The sequence below is a fragment of the Haplochromis burtoni genome, unplaced genomic scaffold, assembly GCF_018398535.1.
Source record: "Haplochromis burtoni strain Fernald_Lab_line unplaced genomic scaffold, NCSU_Asbu1 Contig_187, whole genome shotgun sequence".
NCBI lineage: Eukaryota > Metazoa > Chordata > Actinopteri > Cichliformes > Cichlidae > Haplochromis > Haplochromis burtoni.
The window spans coordinates 494261-510732 of record NW_024582548.1 but is presented as its reverse complement, the minus strand read 5'-3'; the positions used below and the strand labels follow the sequence as shown (position 1 = coordinate 510732).

General features: G+C 42.4%; 2 protein-coding genes across 5 annotated transcripts in view; both read left to right on the top strand.

Annotated features, from left to right (window-relative positions):
* The first annotated feature begins 1430 nt into the window (after positions 1–1430).
* Positions 1431–3509, top strand: ddx28 (DEAD (Asp-Glu-Ala-Asp) box polypeptide 28). Its single transcript, XM_005934563.3, has one exon. It carries the CDS (start codon positions 1608–1610, stop codon positions 3291–3293), a length of 1686 nt encoding a protein of 561 aa, XP_005934625.1. The 5' UTR covers positions 1431–1607; the 3' UTR covers positions 3294–3509.
* A 2333-nt stretch (positions 3510–5842) lies between these two features.
* tln2a (talin 2a) overlaps positions 5843–16472 on the top strand; it is a 97073-nt gene continuing 86443 nt past the window's right edge. For 2 of the 4 annotated variants that reach the window (XM_014337543.2, XM_005934561.2), the window contains exon 1: positions 5843–6005. The gene's annotated coding sequence lies outside the window, so the exon portion shown is untranslated. The other 2 variants (XM_014337541.2, XM_014337542.2) reach the window with 2 other exon arrangements.

Genomic DNA, 16472 nt, shown 5'->3' with positions numbered 1-16472 from the left:
CTTGCCTTCACCAGTGTATGAATGTGAGAGTGAATGAATAGTGGAATTGTAAAGCGCTTTGAGGGCCCTGAAAAGCGCTATATAAATGCAATCCATTATCATTATTGGATGTTGTCCAAAATAAAAACAATGTTGGATAACACCTCCCACCCACTCCATGACATGCTGGTCAGTCACAGGAGCACGTTCAGTGAGAGACTGAGATTACCGAAAAGCACCACTGAACGACACAGGAAATCTTTCCTGCCTGTGGCCATCTCCCTGTACAACGCATCCACTTAACACACTGTTTACTGCTACAACTACACGTTTCTTTTTCAGCTATTTATTAATAAGTGACTTTATATGTATATATTCTTAGTTAGCGTATTGTCTGTCTTGTTAATGTTCGTTTATAATGGAGCACTGTAACAAAAAAATAATTTCCCGCAGGGATCAATAAAGTATTCTGATTCTGATTATTATTATTAATGTAGTGCTAAGGCTACAACTTCTACAAATGGTATTTGTTGTTTGGTGAAGGGGATTGAGGAGAACTCAAAGTCATGTGGACTGTTATTGACAGTCACTGCTGAGTCAATGACAGTGTGCTTTCTCACCCTAGAGTAATCTATTACAGTTTCTTACATTACCATATACAGCAGGCTGTGCTGAATGCCCAAGCCAGGCAACAGATGAATGAGTTACCATTGTAACAGCCCTATGATGAATACAACTTCAAAGTGGATGCACTAATCAGGTAGAATTCTTTTCTTGGGACCCTCGATTGACTTTGTTTAATAAATGTATTCTTTTATAATGCCAGTGTGTATCTTTAAATATAATCATACCTTTAAAAATTCATTATGTTTTCTTTCCGCTCTTGCCAATTATCTCACCCTTCCTTTTTCTTCTGCATAACCAGTTCTTGGTGATTAAAGGCCAGAGCCTATTCTAGGAAGGATACACGCTAGACAGGCTGTCTGTCACAGGGCTAACACGGAGAAAGAGACAAGCTTATGGCTATCCTGAATTACAAGTTAACCTAACTCACGTGTGTCTTTGAAAGGCTGGATTACCCTGATAGAAGGCGAACGACCATAGGGGGAAACTGCAGACTCCAGACAGAGAGGCCCAGCCATTGTTTTTGAACCCAGCACCTTTTTCCTCTGAGACAACAGTGCAAACCACCACCCCACCGACTGCAAACGTTCACATCACACAAGTAGATATGATAAATATAAAATGCTAAAAAAAAAAAAATAGTGATGGCATGTTAATATAGGACGTGTAATATTATAATAAATAATAATAAATCTCTCGTAAGCTACATTTCTGTCTTTTTGGTTAAAATTTAGCTCAAACAATCAAACAACAAAACACACGAGTTGAATCAGGATTCGGCTTTTCTGTACACCTCGTCACGCCACGCCCACTGACATCATCAGCACTCGCCGGGAAAGCATGGCGACATGACTGTGTAGTATATAAATTTCTGCGCCTTTTGGACCTTTATATTGTCTTTTGTGGAATTACAGTGAATTTAATGGGCTTGATTTCCAATTTTTTTATGGTTCAGTTTTGCTGCTTTTTCCCGTCAACACTTGCGAGCCGGTTAAGTATTTAAAATGCAGGCTGTGAAGGTCGCCCATCTGGCTTTGGTAGCGTCCAGAGCTCTCGGATCAAGAAGATTGTGTTGCTGTGAGCTTTTTAAAGCGTCGGCTTGGCTTCGATCTCTCGGTCAGAGTCGCTTCTGTCAGACTGGAGGAGAGACCGCGGTCATTCGTGTTCCCCGGTACCTGCAGAGACGCGTTGAAAACGTGAAGGAAATTCGAAGCAAAAGCAAGATCAACACCATCAAAGCTGGAAAGCTCCTCATCCAGAGCAAGAACCCAGCTCTGAACCAGTCTGCCGGATACATTCTGGGAAAATTCGAGCAGCCTTCTCTTTGCTCTAAAGGATGGAAACATAACAAATCATTCGGTGACTATTTCAGCATCAACAACGTCAGGGCTGTTGCACCTTACGTTGCTGAAAACGGGAATGAGGACGCTGGACAGAAACCGCTAGCCACTTTTAATAATCTCCACATCTGCAAGGAGCTGGTGGAGACTTTAGAGACTCTCAGTATTAAACATCCCACCACTGTGCAGCTGCAGACCATCCCCAAAGTCATGAGAGGTCACAATGTACTCTGTGCTGCTGAGACTGGCAGTGGGAAGACGCTGAGTTATCTCCTACCTGTTATTCACAGACTGCAGGCTGATAGGGAGTCTGAAAGTTACTCTGAGAGTGCACACAAGATATGCACTGTGGTTCTTGTGCCTTCAAGAGAGCTGGCAGAGCAAGTGGCAGCTGTGTCCAGGACTCTGTGTGCGCCATTTGGTTTCGTTACAAGGACCGTTGGAGGAGGACGAGGTGTGGGACACATCAAGACAGTCTTCAGGAGGGATCATCCGGATATTTTAGTGGCTACGCCAGGTGCTCTGGTCAAGGCCCTGCGGAGGAGTTGTCTGGATTTGAGTGAGCTGGGGTTCTTTGTGGTCGATGAGGCTGACACAATGTTCGACCCCAGCTTTTCTGACATGCTGGAGAACATCCTGCTTCACGTCAACGTTGCTAGTGATCCCAAGGAAACACGTGGCCTGGGTCACAAAGCACAGCTCCTCGTGGTTGGGGCAACCTTCCCAGGTGGTGTGGGCGACGTGCTCAGCAAGGTGACAGATCTTGGAAAAATAGTTATTATTAGGAGCAAGATGCTGCACTTTCTTATGCCCCATGTTAAACAGACATTCCTGAAGGTAAAAGGTGCCGACAAGATCCTAGAGCTCCACCAAGCTCTGAAGCTGCTGCAGCAAGACAGAGGTGGAGGCGCAGTTCTGGTGTTCAGCAACAAGTCTTCCACCGTCAACTGGGTTGGATACTCGCTTGAAGAGATGGGGGTAAAGCATGCACGTCTCCAAGGGGAGATGCCTGCTGCTGTGCGTGCAGGAATCTTCCATTCCTTCCAGAAGGGCAACGTAGACGTGCTGATATGCACGGACATTGCCTCACGTGGCCTGGACACATCCAGAGTGCGCTTGGTGGTCAACTACGACTTCCCAGAATCCCACACGGACTATATCCACCGAGCAGGCAGAGTAGGGAGAGCAGGTGGTGTAGAGGATGGGGAGGTGCTCAGCTTTGTCACCCATCCCTGGGATGTGGAGCTGGTGCAGAAGATTGAGACAGCTGCACGCAGGAGATTGAGCTTGCCAGGCATGGAGTCCGACATACATGAACCAAAGCCCATAATGTTAAATGAAATGGAGTAGATGGTTTTGTGTGTTTGTGATTTAAATGCAAAACATGGAACAGAATAGATTTTAAGGAATGGTTATTTGAAACTAAACTGCAGTCAGAACCTATAAAGCTCACGTTTAAGAATGATTTGTGTGTGCTTCACATCTAAATGTATTTTTCTGCCATGTACAAAATATTGTCAACACCTTTATCTTTTGATTAAAGATGTTCTGCTTGTACAGATACAACATTTGTTGGGTATATTTCTGTTAACTGATGCAGTTTTTTTTCAAAATGATTTCACCTCAAAGTAAAACCTAATAGCATATTCCTCCTGTGCAGTTGCATTTACTAACATGAAGAAGCATAAAAGATTATTGGCTGTCCAAGTCTGGATTGGAAAGCGTCTAATTTTTGAATCTATGTTCAATCTTTCTTTAGGAGCAGCAACAGTTTTGATAGGTTTGTCACGAATCTTATGTTGCAGACTTAAACCTCCTCAAAACATCTAAAAAACCAAAACTTTTAGTTATTACCTCATTAAAAAGTTTTAAAATCTGTAAGAGCAATAAATTGGAGTTCGTGTTGCCCTCGTTTATGTATTGCATGTATTCTGCCACAAGGTGGCGGCATTTGGCTGATATTTGTTTGTAGAGGGTTTAAAGGTGATTACATGTGCAGGGGAAGGATTTATGCATTTCTTTATTTTGCTTTCTGCTCATTGCAATTAACTCGGCACAGTGTAAATAGCATATTATGTGCCCACCTAGTAGTTTGTGTGCTGTGGCTCCCTGCATGTTGTTTTGTGGTATAGATGTAGCTCATCAAACTAAAGCAGTAATCAAAGTGTTACAGCCGAATAGCTCTTATTGTGGTAGGTCTGCAGTACTTGAAAGGATTTCCCCCTCCTCTTTCATGTCTATGAGTACTTGTTGAAAGCAAAATGAAAAATTGCAGGCTTTTATTTTGTAATGCTCATTAATGTGCCTGGTGATTTAAGCTGGAGTCGTTGTGGAAGTATTGAGATTACAGGGGCAGACGGACCTCAGCGTGAGGCAGACAGAGTTAACGGCACTGAGGGTATCAAGGGGCTTCCATGAGAATGTTTGGTATTTAGCTGTAGTTGTCCTGCTCCAGCTGGGGTCGATATCTTTGAGCTTTCCCCCCCACGTAGGTTCACATTTCACCCCAGTTTGCCCTGACAACAAGAACCCGATATCCACTTACAACATGTGGAACAACTGCTGCCGATCCCTCAACTTATATTCTTGTTCAGTTTTAACCCAAGTGGCCCCTGTAAAGTAAAACACCTAAATACTGTGTAGAGTTTCCTTTATTTGTCTCGCTCCCACATAGTTTGCTGGGTCCCATTTCCCAAATGGCTTAAATCAGTGGTTTAAATCCATCATTTAAATCATGGAGCACATAGAGCTCCATTTGACCACTTTGATTAAGTGGGTTGAACTGGTAAAACATAATAACACACATAACTGATTGTTTTTACATTATTTCCCAGTTCTAAAGCCGTTAAGCAGTTCAGTTGGTTATTAAAAAGAAACTTACTGGCACAGCTCCTCACTTTAGTGGCGTGGCAGGCCGTGGGTGATGTGAATGTCAGTAAGAAGGCTGACAAACATTGATGATTCAGAACTGTGGCCTGGATGAAATTAGCAGTTCAGACATCCACTTTCATGACGTTGACTTAATACATAGTTCTTCATTTATTACTATTGTGACATATGTGCAGCTGTCTTCTGGGGCTTTGGGGGAACTTCACTGAGTTTAAGACAATAACTCAGTCAAGGTCAAAGGGACTGTGTGTATATAACCTGAGAGGTGATGGAGACAGTCTAAGATGCATTCTAGAAAATGTGCCAGTCCTATAAGCTCAAGCTCAATTTATTCTATCTGCTGATTTTCAGTTCAGTGTTCAGTCAAAAAAAAGTTTTTTGTTTTTTTTTAGTGTTTCCTGATATGGAAATTTGGCTCATATGGTGCAGTTTTGTACATCAGTATCAACATCTGCATATTTGTCTGCTGGAGAGAGAAAGTTTCTCTCAGTCACTGGTGTATGAACATGTTTTTGTGACCCTACAAGTGGTTTAGAGATCTTTTGCTGTCCACTATACTGCTTAGTCAGTCAGATATTTCCATTTTTTCAGTGTGGGAAGAAGCAGTAGCATTAAATATGAGAATTATCAACTAGGTACATTTCCTTCTGTGTTATAAAATCAAAGCTGAATATTTTTTCCCAAGCCCTGGACTTTCAAAATATTTGAGCAGGTGGTGATTTTTGCGTGTCTTTTTTCTTCTTCTTTTCTTTTCTTTTCTTTTCTTTTTAGTTTCTGGTTTTAGCACATCAATGCTCGTCTGTTACTAAAAAGAAGAAGAAAAAAAACAGGAAGAAAAAGAACCGTGTGAAACTAACACTACATCACCGAACCCGATCCATTTTGTAGTTTAACTGGGTACAGATATGACCAAACGGACTACAAAACGCTTGGGCCATTAATAATGACGCATTTCCTTTTTGCCCCACCGTAGGATTATCCCCCCCCCGTCCCCTCCCCTCCCCATTTACGCACACACATACACACGGTACCTCTGCTGCTCACACACTGTTGGCCACTTGGAAATTTCCCCTCAACGCGCAGGATATTTTAGTGCTGAGGAGCGGGGCTGCCGGCTAATGTGCATCTTCTCAGGGCTGACTTGCCTGAAATGCCCCAGCAGAGGATTTGAAGGTAGGTTTACACCCCCCCCCCCCTTGTAATCGGTTTAATCTGGTGACCATCTCCCCCCCTGGCAGCAGCAGATCTGCCTGACCTCTCCGACCAAGCTTTTTAATCAAACTGCATGCTGTGTGTGAGCGTGAGAGTCCCAGCCCCTCTCTCTCTGCTCTGTGACTGCGCTGCATTTTTTTTGAATGGATCTGCGGTCTTTCAGTCGCCGTGATGCTCATTTGAATTAACGAAACTTGTGGGGGTCTCTAATTGCTGACTTTTGTGGTTGCATCGCGTCGTTTTTTTGCTTTTTCTTTCTTGGGCGACTTGTACAGACCACATGGTTGCAGCAGGGGGTCGCCCGGTGAGTTTGGTTTTCTGTCTCTTATCTTTCCGTTTTCCCTTCTTTTGGCCTTTGAAGCCGCAGGATCGAGCGTGCGGTGAGTGCGGAGTCTAAAGAGTTCACGGACCGGCTGGTATACTAACTTGCATTGCACTGGCCGGAGAAAACCAACCTCCGCCATGTTTCCATGTCAGTCAAGCTGCCTCTCGTACGAGCAGGCAATTGTTTCCAACTTTTTAAATCATTGTTTTTCACGCGCTTGCGTCGGAAACGCACGCGTTAAAGGCTGCAACCTGTACGACGCCAGTTACAATCGCCCAATATCACATGGCTTGCAGGAGGAGGGGAGCACCTATGTTTGAGTTGTAGGCGTTATTGCCACCTTTTATCCGTGGCTGAGTGCACGTGATTGCCATTCTTCTGGCTAACCTGTGATGGAAAATGCGAACCGCGACATCTTGGAGTAATGTATGGCTCCACCACTGCAGCAGGTTGTATGGACTAAATGGTGAGGATGAGTGGCTCAGCTGCCACACCCCTTCATAGAAAGACGAGGCTGGTTATGTTTTTACACTGATCACATGTTGTTGTTGTTGTTGTTGTTATTAGTATAGCAGGGAATTTGGTGATGTCTTAAATGTCTCCTCTTGTTCGGCGTGGGACTGAGCTGGGAGATCACCTGTGTGTGTGTATGCTAAGTTTGTGTGTGAGGAAGGATCAGTGCAGGCCATCGCTGCTAGTATTAGAATGAATGGACCTATCAGCAGCCTGGGAATTTCAGTGAGCCTGGTGTGTAGACTGTGACAGTTCTCATGAGATCGCTGGCCAGGTATGGAGGAAGAGTTGCCTGTAATGCAAAAGTACTCTCCTGAACCCCCCCCCCCCCCCCCCCCCCCCCCCCCCCCCCCCCCCCCCTCCTGAACCCCCCTTCATACGCGCACACACACCTCCTTTGGATCCCCCCACACTTCCCTTGAATTCCTCCACCCCCAAAAGCTGCCCAGACCTTGGCTTGTCAGAAGAAGACACATGACCTTATTGGCTGCAGGCTTGAGCGTGTGTGTAGTGCCTCGGGAGAATGCTCTCCTGTGACTGTTCTTTTAGGTATGTTGAACATGAGTCTGAGCGTTGAGATCCGGCTGACAGTAAGGACAGCGTACCCTGTGGGGAATGCTCGGCAGATATCGGGTGTTTGCCCAGAAATCTATAGTTAATAAAGAGGCTTCAGCAAAAGAGAATGTCATCGCTCCACCTCAAGTTGCCCTTTGTTAAAATCTGTCCTTTCAAAATGGCAGCTCTCGTCTAATGAGCCCAGCTTCTGTTTTCGCGTGCTTATCATTTATTCTTCTGTACATCTCTGAAAATGTCATTCTCCCGAGCCCCCGTACCTAGCTGTTACTGTCTGCCGTCGCCGCTGCTTGGTATGCAGCTCTGGCACCGGCGACGACACCGATCATTTATTAAACTGGCCAAACTCACTCTGGCTTCCTTGACATAAAAGCAGCAATCAACAGCGTTTTCATTACATTAGCAACCGTGCTGACCTTTTGGAGAGTGTGTTTATGCATCCATTAGACTGTTAGTAGTTTTTCAAAGCGGAGTCCTGCACAAAAGCCCTTTTTATTTTTCTTTCTTTCTGTTTTTTCCCCCCAGTGTAACTGTTCAGTTATTTGGTGCTGAAGTCAATGGAGATGGAGTGAGAATTGCAGAGATGTTCTTGATGAAGTATTTCAATCTGCATTTCAAAGTATCACACTTTTTTTTTTTTTTTTTAAAGATTTCTCACATTAATAAATGCTGTATGTATAGGTTTAGCAGAAGTTTACAGCTGGAAGATTGCATGGATTGTGATAATCATTTAGCTTGTCGATATCTGTTGGGGATTTTAACTTTCAATGGAAATGTGCTCCTGGCTTCAAGTCCAATCTGTGGGGTTACTCATCAGCTGCACATGGCTAGTTTATTGATTTTTCTCATTGTTCTGCATGAAATCGGGCCTCTGCTGTCACCTCTGACCACAGAGAGGAAGTAATGAGCAAACTGTAATGACACTTTAATGACACTGATAATGCAGCGGATTAGTTTGCGGTTGCCATGCTCAGCCAGATATTTCTGCTGTGCTCTGTTGGCAGGGGGAAAAGGAACATACAGAAAGTGTTATTTTCATGGTCAGGGTCAGCAGTGTTGTTGTGTACAGCAAGCAAGTTCAAGTTTTCTATTGAGATTTTCTTTGAGAGACTGCAAGAGGGGGGAAAAAACACTCTGCTTGTGAACTGTTTACCCTTTAAAAAAGTATTTTATGCAAAAGCTGCAAAGTGAACAGACTATTTGTAATGCAGGTGGAGGGAAAACAGTGAAAGTTGTGCAACGAAAGCTACATTCATCAAACGTAATACAGCTTAGGTTCAAAATTCTGAAGCAGCAGCTATCCCTTGATGCTCGTTCCAGAGTCGCTCTGAGGTAAACCAGCTCTGGTTGCTTTTAATGCTGCACTGACCTCGTGAAGCTCTGTCTCTACTCTTTGTTTGTTTCCCAGGGCAGCTCCCAGCTGGTCACCTGGAATTAATTTTGTTGTTTTGTTTTTTTAACGTGGCTCTCAGGGCCTGAAACAAATGTTTGGAGCTGGTTGCCAGATTGGTAACTAAGAATTGCTGTTTGGCTGAGAAAGCTGGCAAAGATAATTGGTGTAGTTTAAACTGTTTGAGTGACAATGTTCTTGTGTGGGTATGCAATTATAGATGATCATTGTATGAATTACTTGTCAGGGTGAAAAGGGGAGTGATGACCTCAAGCATGCCTAATCACATTTGCAGTTTGACTCATGTCACATTGATGCTGTTGATTTGTTTAACGATGACATTAAAGCTTTTACTCCTGAGCATGCACTGAGCAGGCTTAGTCAGAATAGTCTCATCTATGTTCAGCGTTGGATACACGGCGCCTGCTTGCCCTTGTTTAGGGACGTCTTGTTGGGCTATTTTACATCACCTGTTCCTCTCTTTTGCTACTTTGTTAGTTCAGCCTCTGAACAACTAGACTAGCAGACTTGTTTTATCAGTCGTGAATGGTTGATGGTCTAACTTTCCGTCGCTTAAATCAGGTTTTTGTTTGACTTCAGCATGTCAGTATGTGTGGTGGGTCTCTTTGTTGAAACTAACATTTTGACATTTATCTTTGTCCTTTATGTTCTTCAGCCTCAGTGATGGAAAAAAGCATAGCTGTAACTTTGGATTCAGCTAATGAATCTTTTCAATCCATGGGTGCAAACGTGCTCTTAAATATAATCCTTGAGATTTATTTAAAAAGAGTGTTTTGTTTTTGTTAAGCAAAAGCTATTCAGTGGTTTATACTCCCTACATACCTTTCTTTGAAGCTCTTTGCACTGTTACTGGTGGAGTCCAACATTCCTGCCTTGTATTCTAACAACCTGTGTATGCATAACTGCAGTGTGAGTTTGCATGGCTGCTCTGTAAGCAAATAAATCAGTTCTTCTGCTGTGTTTATGACAAATTAAATACTCGAGGAGCGCTTGCAGCCCACATTAAACCCCACCTGATGCTGTTGTGTAAATCAAAGTGTTAAATCAGATAGGCCTGACCCAGTGACAAGATTTACAACTTTAATGTTTCATGTCAGCTCACAGAGTTCATCTGAAAAGGCTCTGTAGGGCCATTTTCATGGAGGCAAGAGCTTCAACATGGCCGTATGGCTGACCTGCACACAGTAGAGGCAGAAGTGTCTGTTCCATTGTTATATTTCTTGTTCTGCGGTTCTGGCTACAACTGCAGAATTCCCTCTATGTATAATAATTATATAATAATTTTCAGTTCAATTTAAATCAGTTTTTTTATGTGCTAAATAACAACAGCCGCCACCTTAAGGCGCTTTATATTTTAAAATAATGAACCCAAAATAATAAATAAATAAATACAATTTTATTTATATAGCACCTTTCTAGACAGAATCACAAAGTGCTGCACATAAGATAAGGAGTCATAAATTTTCTTTTTCTTTTTTTTAAAAGGGGAAAAAAAAGAAAAGACATAGGGCTGTAGCAGATCAGAGGTGTAGGCTGGTGCCAGTCCGTGCACAGCTCTGTAAGTCAAGACCAGGATCTTAAAATGGACTCTAAATTCAACAGGAAGCAGTGGAGATGAGATAGCAACGGTGTCACATGTGAATACTTAGAGGATTTTGTCAAAAGCCTAGCTGCAGACGATCCAGAGAACCTTTGCTTAGACACATAAACAGCGAGTTACAATAGTCCAAGCACGAGGAAATAAATGCATGTATAGCAATCTCCAGTTCAGAGCGAGATAAAATCGGGCTTAGCTTAGCCACATTTCTTAAATGATAAACACAAGACCGAACCAGAGATTTCACATGACCATCCAATGTGAGGCTACGTCCACACGTACCCGGGTGTTTTTGAACACGCAGATTTTTCTATGCGTTTGCACCTTTTGTCCACACGTAAATGGCGTTTTTGGTCACTGAAAACGAAGATATTTAAAAACTCCGGCCAGGGTGGATATTTTTGAAAACGCAGTTTTTGTATTTACGTGTGGACGAGGAAAACGGAAAAAACGCAGCGTCAAAGATGTGCGCCTTTTTTTTTTTTTTTGACGTCACACTGTGCGCCACGTTATTGGCCAACATTTCTACACGGTTAGGAATATATCATCACCTGTTGCTTTGGCATGTTCCTAGCAGCGTTTTCCTTCATTACTGCGTTTACGTGTGGACAGAATTATTTTTTAAAACGAAAACGGAAAATCTCCGTGGAATGTAAGCGTTTTGGGCCGTATCAATCAGGACGCACAACTCTGTGAAAACGACTGAAAACGCTAGTGTAGACGCGGAGCGTTTTCGGACAAAAAAAACGTTTTCAAATCTACCCGGGCTAGTGTGGACGTAGCCCGAGAGAGGACCAAGAGCTTTCACTATCTGCGATAAAAATCTGCCAGGAGCACATACGAGGACTTCGGTTTGCCCCTTGTTGAGTTGGAGGAAATTTTCAGCCATCCAACGTTCTAACAACCTGTGTTAGAACCGAGAAAATCTCAACAATCAGACAATCAGCAATTACTTGGCAACAGTGCAAAGGAAAAACTCCTTTTTTTAACAGGAATAAACCTCTAGCAGAACCAGGGTCAGGGATGCACATGACCGATCAGGGTGAGAGGAGGAAGGCAGGATAATAGACACTGTGGATGATTAAATGCAGAGTGGTGTATGAACATCACTGTTCAGTGGGAAACCCCCAGTAGCCTAGTCCTGCTGCAGAGTAACCTGGGTAGGATTCAGGGTCACCTGGTCCAGCCCTAACTATATGCTTTAGCAAACAGTAAAGTTTGAAGCCTAATCTTAAAAATATAGAGAGAGTCTGTCTCCATAATCCAAACTAGGAGCCATCCTATAAACCACATGTAAGCCGCATTCTGAGAGCAAAGTGCTTTGTTGGGGTGATGTGGTACTATGTAGTCTTTAAGATAAGACGGGCCTGACTATTCAAGACCTTGTATGTGAGGAGAAGGAGTTTGATTCTGGATTTAACAGGGAGAGGCAGAAAGATTCAAATACAAAGGGTTCTTTCTTTCAAACTTCAGTTTGTACAATTAAATGTCTCACATGCTGGGAAGAAAAAAACTGTGAATATTTTGGTGTTCTTTATGCCAGGATCTGACTGGAGACATTTTTAATGAGTGTCTGGCCCAGTTCAAGTTAACAAAATCAGAGAATTTTACAGTTTGTTGTGCCCAACCTAGGCATGCATGGCCTTAAACACAAGAGTGAAATCACAAGATTCCCATCAGAGAGGCTCCCTGTGCCTGCGTCCTTCTCATGTGCACTTTTTGGATAGTGTCAGATAGAGAAACGATTGGATAACTTTCGATTATTCTTCATTTATGAGGTAAGAACTGGCAGCAAGTGATTGGCTCATAACATATCGAAGTCTCAGTGCCAGGCTTTTTAATTCTTTAAAATGTCTGTGGGGGGGAAAAAAAGAATATTGTATTGCGACATTAAAAAATGAACAGTGTAACGATTAATGCCCAGATATTAAAGAATACTACCAGTTGAACAAGCAAACAAGTGCACTGATTGTGATGTGTAACTTTAGGATGATGGTTACAGTTGGATGGATGCAGCAGAGGCTGCCTTCTTGGCACATCGTATCTACTTTCTGTTTTTTCCCACCTCCCACTGAGTTCTCGTTTGCCTGCCTCCCACTCACTTCACCATCCCATGTAGATTGCATCACAAATAGAAGCCAGTACCGTGACTGCCCACTGGTAACATGAAGAGCTATTTCTGCACAACTAGCCTTTCCTAATTGATTAGTTTTAAATACTCAGCATGACTCAAGGGCAGGACATGTTCACTGTGTGTGCGCGCCGAGGGGGTGGTGGTTTCTGTTTTGTCTAAAATTAAACATGAAGTATGTTTTAGGAGGAGCAAGCAGTCTGTCTGAGCAACTGTTGCCCTGCAGCAGGCTCCATATGTGGCTCTGTACATTCTTTGATACGAGGCGGACGACCCTCAGTCTGGTTTAAAAATACAAAATTTTGGTCATGCCTTGCAGTTTAGAGCAGCGGTAGCCAGTATGGTTGTCATAGAGACGAGAGATGGAAACTCATGCTGCTTACTACGACAACAGGGTTTTAAACTGGAACAAATGAGTGCTATTGTGCCCAGAAATACATTTATATTTTGTCCCGAATCATACTTTCTAGCATTAAAGCATCTAATGCGGGCTTTTAACACAGGATATTCTTATTTGGCAACAGAGGAGCTGAGAATTTACTGTCCTGCCAAATTGATTTGTCAAATGTTCCACACCTGAAAGAACAGAGCTTCCAACCTCGACGCAGCAGTTATCTATCTCTGTCAAAACTAGAGATGGTCGATCCTTCAGCTGGAACACAGACGTTCTTATGCTGTCTGACAATCGCGTTCATAAATTCAGGAAATAATACCGTGTTGAATATGATGTAGCGCTCTCAAGGTGAAGTGTGGCAAAGTAATCCTGTTTCAGTTTAATACTTTGAAATGAACACCAGTCATTGCTGAATTCCAGTGCTGTTTTTTTGCTTTAAGTGCTTGTGATGGGGCTGTGTTGCAAGCTTTTGGATTATAATAATGAACTTTGGTTTTAGTGTGCATCTATTATGTTAATGAGCGCGACTGGTTGTCTGTCTCTGTGTGTTAGCCCTGCGACTGGATGGATGGATGTTTTTATCTCTTTATAAACCTATTTGTGCTGGCCTCCGCAATAGTCCCAGGTTTCCATGTGGTGCTTCGGGAAAATAACTTGCCTGCCCCAGGGTAGCTGTTCTGCTTGTAATCTAAACTCACTATGATGAAACACATGTCCTTTTAAGCTACATAAACATCTGTAAGACAGATCAGTGTTTCTTGGAACAAATCCAGGTTCTCTTTAAAACATCAGCTTGCAGTTTCAGGGCTTTTGGACAAAGTCAACCATCATCTCAATTTTTGGATGAAAGAGTATCTGCTCTGAAATGTGTTTCAGGTTACAGCTGAGCTCTTCAGCTATTACTGGTCTGCATCTCTGGCAGAAATCCATGCTGCCGTAGTTGCCACCTCGAGGCTCATGCCTCTTAGTCACCAGGGCAGAAATGAAACCTAATCAGGTGTGTGGTACTCCTAGTTCACTGCAAACAGTGTAGATTGGCTGTTTTGTACAAAACCACATGTGGCCAGCCACCCTTGTGAACCATGTTAGTATGTAACATGCTGTAATTTTCACATTTCTCTTCAGCAAATCTTACATTGCTTTAGGCAGTAAAATTCAATCTTCATTTACCCTCCTCTTCTCTCTGCTTGGGGGTTGTTTGATTTGGCTGAAGTAACCAGAAAACGTAGTAGTTGCCTAAAGGTTGCAGGATCTTGTCTGTTAAATAGAGAATGTAATAGAGTCAGTCTGCAGTAGAAATTAAACTATGCAGCTATCTCTGTGCTACAGCAGTGGTTTAACTTCATGAATCGACTAATGAATCTTTGAAGTCGGGAGTTGTACATGCGATGATGAATTTCTCAGAACTCTTTCAGATTATAGGGATTCTCTAAATGTTGTCTTTCTTAGTAATTGTTTTCTGATTACACATCTTATGCCTGTTTCTCTTGAATAACTTGCATGTAATAATTTAAACACTGAAAAACTCCAACTGCTGGTCAGTAAAGAGAATATTGGGCATTTACTACTTCACACTAGAAGTCTCGGTCTACTTATCAAAGGTTGTTGTCCTGTCTCTTTTAACCAACCCAAAACTTCAGATGCCAGACCATTGTCCAACAAAAAGAGCAAGAGTTTTGCTGTGGTGTAAGAAGACAACAGCATAAAGAAAGGAAAAATGTACTGCTGTGGTGGTATGCGAGCAGTATTTCCAGAATCCATTGGGAATCTAGCGAATCCACTGCCAGAAAATTAAAAATTGTGGATGAGCACATCATGATTTGATTGCTCTGCCAATGAAAACCTCAGACCCACCCTTCTATTTTAAAGATGAGGACATGTTTCTTCTGTCGCTTTGAAGCCGCCTGGGCAGCTGGGGAATAACGTCACGACGAAGTCATGGACAAATGGTGTTCTCGTTACTCGACATGAATGTTGTTTGTTGACAAATTTCAACATTCGTGTCACTCATCAAATTATTTCTGTCGCTGTGACGTAGCGCTTCGTGAAAAATAATCCTACTCTGGAATTCCCCCTGGAAGCTGTTGTGGAGCAGCTTGGAGCTTTGTTGCACAGGGGTGAGTTTTCATTCTGGGAGTACTGGAAATGTATTCCACCATCACCCGTTAGCTCCTCCCTAGCCCTCCTGCAGCCTGGGGAGGCTATTCTTGGTTTTCCCATAAGTATAAATTCTTGCTCTAAATGCTTTTCATGGGGAGTCACCTCTCTATATAAGGCCGCCCTACTGGCAGAGGGACCGAAATGGCTTCAGTGTTGCAGAGCAGAAAGAGCAAATGGTCTGGACGTGAAAATCATGAACTATGACAGTAAAACTTCACATCATTTACCTTTAACGGATCACATCAGACGTGGCTGTTTTTCTTTAGTGATGGTGAAAGGTGTATGTTTGTAGGCTGGGCACCTTTTCCAATGTAACATAATATAACATAAAATGAAACACCATATGTTCATGCAGATTTTCCCATATTAATTACTACATGGTCGCAGGCAGGCCTTAATGCTTTAAAACCATTATAGTTGCTATAAAAGAGAACTTTGAAAATCTTTGATAAAGGGCTTTGATAAAGTGTTGTTAAATGCATTTGTCTTATTTAGCCTTACATGGCTCCTTCACCACTTAGTTTATTACTATCAGTCCAAATAGAAATCAAATTACAAGGCGTTTGACTAGAAAGAACTGGATTATTCCTTTGAGCTTCTGTAGGTCAGTCTGCATTTTCTATAAAGGCTCCAAAACAGCTCCCATCAGTATCAGAGAGCAGAACACATACATTTTTAAACATCAGTTAAACACATGGTTGATTGCTAATGTGTTTTGTCAGCACTGAGTTGACTTTATCCTCTTGTTACCAACATGCCTCTCTTTAGTATGTTTATCCTTTCTTTGTCTTTTCCTTTTTTATCTTTGCAAAGTTTATGTTGTAGTATAGGTTATTTTTAAAATCTGGATGATGGGACGATGAGGTGTCTTGCTGAGGCTTCTCTCTAGCTGAATCCTTTTCTAACCTGGCCACTGCGGCCGGCATGTTGACTCATATTTGTGTCTAGAGTTGGTTGCTGGCCACTTTGGGTCACTGTGGTTTGGTTCTTTGTTTTAACTTCATGTTATTTTGTATACAAACCGAGTCCCAGCTATGTCAAAGGCATTTGCATCATCCTGTATTTTTTGCCACGATTTGCCTTATAGATTTGTTGATGTTAGTATGTTGTGGTAATTATGTTTACTGTCACTTGATATGCCAGTTGGAACCACCATCCTGCACCCTCCTGGTTCACATTAGCCCTAGACCTAACCTCTTCATCTAAAAAAAATACTACAATGAATGCTATTTTTATTTTTTAAATGTCTTGTAATATCATAAGTTTTGTGAATCCTTTATCAAGTTTAATTGTGTTGTGAAAATCCGATATTCTGCAAGTCCTT

What these genes read in the sequence shown, in the direction of transcription:
- ddx28 (XM_005934563.3), top strand. Translation starts at nt 1,608, where the DNA reads ATGCAGGCTGTGAAGGTCGCCCATCTGGCTTTGGTAGCGTCCAGAGCT.